Source organism: Myotis lucifugus, unplaced genomic scaffold, assembly GCF_000147115.1.
Source record: "Myotis lucifugus unplaced genomic scaffold, Myoluc2.0 scaffold_464, whole genome shotgun sequence".
NCBI classification, from domain to species: Eukaryota; Metazoa; Chordata; class Mammalia; order Chiroptera; family Vespertilionidae; genus Myotis; species Myotis lucifugus.
The window spans coordinates 287,136-291,980 of NW_005871512.1; the positions used below are offsets into that span (position 1 = coordinate 287,136).

Here is a 4,845-nt window from a genome sequence, read left to right on the forward strand (position 1 = left end):
TGGACAGCTGAGTGAGGGGACAGTGGCTGCGTGGCCAGAGGGAGCAGGTGTCCAGGACAGCGCTTCAGAGCCAGAGCGAGAGCAAGGCTCCTGGCACAGGCCTCCAGCGCCTGCAGCCTCAGACGGGCCAGCTCTCCCCGAGTGACAGAGTTATGCCAGCCACCCCCACACGGGCCAGGACACGGCTGAGGGGCCCTGGGTCCCCACCTTTCCTCTCCCCTCTGACATTTCAAGTGCAGCCTGACTCTGACGGCGCAGTTAGTGGGGAGCTGAGCAAGAGACACCTAAAAGCAGCCTGGTGATCAGGCAGGGAGGGCTTCCTGGAAGTGGTGTCAGACGCGGAGTTAGCCAGGCAGAGGAGGGGGAAGGGCGTCCTGCACTGAGCGCAGAGGTAAGCAAACACTTAGTCAGTATGACGCGCAGGCCAGGACAGGACAGTCCACCTACGTGTTCTGGTAATAGGACAGTCCCGGCAAGAACACTGCAAGTTCAAGGACATGGTCAAGGCCGGTGTCTAGGAGGGAGGGAGTGTCGTCAGGCAGGTATTGGCTGACTTCACCCGGGGACTGCTGCAGGGTGGACCCCACAGGTTTGTCTGCACCCGCCAGCCCTGCCCCCGATGGCCCCATTACTGGAGGACATGCGGGGCCTAGGGAGTCCCTCACCCTCCCTGCTGTGTGGCCTTGAGCAGCCCCGGCTCCCTCTCACCTGGCATCAGGCTGTTGTGATACGCTGTGTAAGGCGCCTGGCACCCAGCAGTGTTCAGGAGACAGACCCCCGTGCAAAGGTGGCACACAGCCTAGTGTCCGGGCACCAGTGGGGCCAGGCAGCTGGCTGGGACCCAGTTTTCTTCAGAAAGGGGATAGATTTGAGATGGGGTGGCGAGGAGAGCAGGTGCCGTGCCGAATGCTGAACAGCCCGCTGTGGCAGGGGTGAGCCCGCAGGCCAGGCCCCAGTCCCAAAGGCCGAGGGAGTGGAGCCAGCGAGTGCTGGGCTCGGCCTCACTGCCCATTCGCGTAGTGGGAGCACTGGCCACACAGGTGTGGAGAGCTTGGCCTCAGGATGAATCGAAGGCGGAGACACTGGTCACCAGACCACAGCGCAGCACCACGGAGCTTCCTCAGGAACGTTTAATTGGCAACAGTCCCCCTCCAAGTGCACAGGCAGAGGGGGTAGCACGACCTGCCCTCACACCAGCTCGCCAGGCCGCCGGGCAGGGCCTCTGAGGTGGGGAGGGACCAGGTGAGCTGCATCTAAGGGACTTGGGTGCCCTAAGTAGCAGGGGCTGAGTGGGTTGGGGTGGTGGCCCAGAGGACAGCTGAGTAAATGGTGGTGCAGACACGGGGTGCTCTGAAGACACAGGGCGGGGAGGCTGGAATGGACAACTGACCACCTGCACCCAGGACCATGTGACAGATGCCTTCACCCAAGAGGCCGCTCCTTCCTGGCTCCTGTGACCCTCAGGCCAACCCAGCTGGTAACATGGCTTTGACCTTCTCTGCTCTGTAGCTGGCGGACCACGCCCAGGCCCCAGCTGCCTGTCTTCGGGGTGGCTCCCCGCTGTCCTGGGTGACCACCCAGTGGGGACACTCCCCTTTGCCTCCTCTAGCTACTCTGACCTGTGGAAGCTGCCGGTGGGCTGGTGTAAGAGACAGGGCAAAGGTGTCATGTAAAGGACATGAACTTGGCTTGCACCCCAGTTCTTGTGATCTAGGCAAGCAGACTTTTGTCATAGCAACTGTCATACATAGATGGATCTAGACAAAGCTTGCCCAGTCTTGCCCAGCTTGTAACGATCTGCTACTTCCCCATGATAGGCCAAGCCCTAGCAGTGATCTATGAAGCATGACCAGCCACAACTTAGCTATAAAACAGTGTGTGTAAAAAATAAAGTTGCTGGTGCTGGTGCCTTGTGCCAGTCCTCCTAAGCCCGGTCTCTGGTGCTTTCATCCCACGCCACCTCTACCCTGCGGGACCCCTTGGGAGCGGGCCTCCACAGGCTGGGCCCCCGAGCGGTGGGACAGCTACTTGAACAGGCCCCGGGTGAGCCTCAGTGCGGCTTCGTAGCCGACGAAGACCACCATGTTGACGGGGAAGGCACGGCAGCAGTTGAGCGTCAGCCCCTTAAAGAGGACCCGTGGCCCTTCCTCCCGCACACTGGTCACCACGCAATGCAGGAGGCCCCTGTAGCGCTGCTGGCCCTGCCCGTCCACCTGCAGGCGAGTCTTGATCACGTCCATGGGGGTGGCCACAGCCCAGGCCAGGACCCCTGCGCAGCCACCGGCCAGCAGCACACCCAGGACATCTGCAGGGGGAGACCCACGAGGGAGCACCTTGATTAGAGGCGGATGGAGGCCCCAGAGGAGAGTGGGTGGGGCTCCCAGGGCAGGGCCCAGCCCTCAGGAAGCCCTGGGCTCATTCCACCAATGTGACTCATCCCAGGCCACACTGAGGGAGTCTGTCCTGACCCTCAGCGTCGAGAGCACTCAGGTTCCCACCCTGGGAGGCTCTGGGGTAGCAGTATGCCACCTGACTCAGTTCCCCCTTCCGGGCCCCAGCCCCCACTCACCTGGCTGGCTGTGGCCAGCAGGGGTGAGCCACTCGCTGAGGATGGAGTAGGAGAGGAAGTAGGTGGCGAAGGAGTGGCCCTCCCGGAGGAGCAGGGCCGAGCTGCCCTTGTAGAGGCCCCGCAGCCCCTCCTCACGGGCCACCGTGGCCAGGCAGTGCAGCGGCCCCCGGTACTTGGGCCCAGGCACCTGACTTGCAGGGGGTGCGGGACACATGGGGGGCACCGCCGAGGGCCATGAGGCCGAGGACCTCCGCCTCTGCTGCATCTGCGCCTGCATCTGCGTCTGGGTCTGGGTCTGCAGGCGGACCTTGGCCACCTCGGTAGGCGAGGTCAGGAACACCTGGAGCGGAGACGCAGCCATAGAAGGCGCCAGCACTGCCCACACACCCTGGACCTGGCCTCCCGTCAGCCTCCCGCTACCCACAGTGACATCGGGGGACCTGCGCCCCATGAAGATTCAGGCTGGCCCACGGCCCTGGTGGAGCGGCGTTCAAAGCTCACCCAAGCTCAAGCTAGCACCTTCCAGGGGTCCTCAAACTACGGCCCACGGGCCACATGCAGCCCGCCGAAAACATTTATCCGAAATAAGATATGTGCAGTGTGCATAGGAATTTGTTCATAGTTGTTTTTTTTTTTTTAACTATAGTCTGTGGGGTGTCTGAGGGACAGTGAACTGGCCCCCTGTTTAAAAAGTTTGAGGACCTCTGATACACACTCGTCCAGCACAGAGCGGACTCCACACACAGTAGGTGTCAGGTAAGTGGCTGTGACTCCAATTCATGAAAGCATTTAATCACATAATTAGTATGTCAATGACATATTACCGTATGACTTAATTAATGTAAGTACTTAATATAAGAATAATAAAACAAAGTATTTAATAACATTAATATGTAACATAACATTACTGATAATGTTGTTTGCATTTCATGGGTGCTCATACCTGTCAGACTTGGTGTTAGGGGCTTTACATGTGACCTCACTTAGTCCTCATCGAGACGCCTCTTACTGATGAAGAGTCAGAAGTTCAGGGAGGCTCCCTGGAGTCCTCAAGTTCCCTCAGCTGATGAGACTCAGCTGAGTTCTCACCTTCAGTCCCCCAGCTTCCATCCAGCCTCTGCCCTCACGGAGCTTCAGTTTCCCTGCCTTCTGGGCTTAGGGACCTCTCAGGGCCTCCCCACCCCTGGGGTCCCGGGACCCCACTCACACGGACGAGGCCAGAGGCGAAACCCGAGAGCGTGATGTCGGTCCTGGCGGGCTTGGCGTCGGCGCTGCCATACCGGAACCGGCAGATGCGTGTGAGGCAGTTGTGGTAGGTGCCGAAAGACAGTGACGAGACCAGGGACACTGTGCTTATGGGCAACAAGAGGCCCCTGTAGAAGCCCCTCACCTGGTGGACAGATGGACGGGACCCCAGGACTGCAGTCAGGCCAGAGGTTCGGCCAGGAGGATGGCCCTGGTCTCACCCCTGCAGGCCCTTCCTGGCTATGGGACCTCAGGCAAGTCACTTACTGCCTCGGGCCTCAGTATCCTGGGCTGTAAAATGGGGCTCAGAGTGCTCAACTTGAGAGATTGTGATGAAGAGACAGAGGGCCAGGCTGGACCCAGGGCAGCCACTTGATGATGGAGCTGAGGAACTGGCATGCTTCCTTGTTGCTGTTTTCCTTTGGCCCCTCCCTGGCCAGCACCGAGCCCCAGGGTCGCTTTGGTAAATGTCCCTGTCCCCCCTCTGGACAGCTCTCTGTCCTGGACCCTGGGGACCTGACAACTCCACCCTGAAGAGGACAGAAATGCCCACACATGGGTCCCCCCCATCGTCAAAGTCCCCAGACACCCACCCCCTCTAGACCCTCTCCTGCATGCTGGACACCCAGTCCTGGGCCTCAGAGGAATCCAGAGGTTGGTGCAATTATTCCCATTTGGAAGTGAGAGAACCGAGGCTCAGAGAGCGGTGAGTGGCAGGCCTGGGGCCTGAGCCCCGACACCCCCTGCCCGTCCTCCGGGCCCCAGGCCTACCCGCTCTCGCAGATACGTGTCCCGGACGCAGTGCCAGATGCCTGTGTACTTGGGCTCCGTCTGGATCTTGACCTGTGGGAGAATCCGGCTTCAGGAAGGGGTCAAGGTCAGGGCAAGGACAGCAGGCCTGGGGGAGGGGAAGAGCCAACTCCTTGGATGTCACGGCCGCGCTCTCAGTGGCAGAGAAGGGACAGTGAGCCCCATGTAAGAGGAGGAACCAGAGGCTGGAAAAGAGGGGCAGACTGTCCGGAGGCGGGTGG

The 4,845-nt window shown here is 60.5% G+C and overlaps 1 protein-coding gene across 1 annotated transcript in view; it reads right to left on the reverse strand.

Moving 5' to 3' along the window:
- Nucleotides 1-1,788: 1,788 nt before the first annotated feature.
- Nucleotides 1,789-4,845, reverse strand: part of SLC25A47 (solute carrier family 25 member 47) — a 5,348-nt gene continuing 2,291 nt past the window's right edge. Inside the window, exons 3-6 of the mRNA XM_006103106.3 lie at nucleotides 4,586-4,657; nucleotides 3,777-3,959; nucleotides 2,570-2,909; nucleotides 1,789-2,305 (exon numbers count right to left, since the gene is read on the reverse strand). Of these exons, the coding sequence (XP_006103168.1) occupies nucleotides 2,025-2,305; nucleotides 2,570-2,909; nucleotides 3,777-3,959; nucleotides 4,586-4,657 (876 nt within the window). The 3' untranslated portion in view covers nucleotides 1,789-2,024. The remainder of the gene's footprint in view (nucleotides 2,306-2,569; nucleotides 2,910-3,776; nucleotides 3,960-4,585; nucleotides 4,658-4,845) is intronic.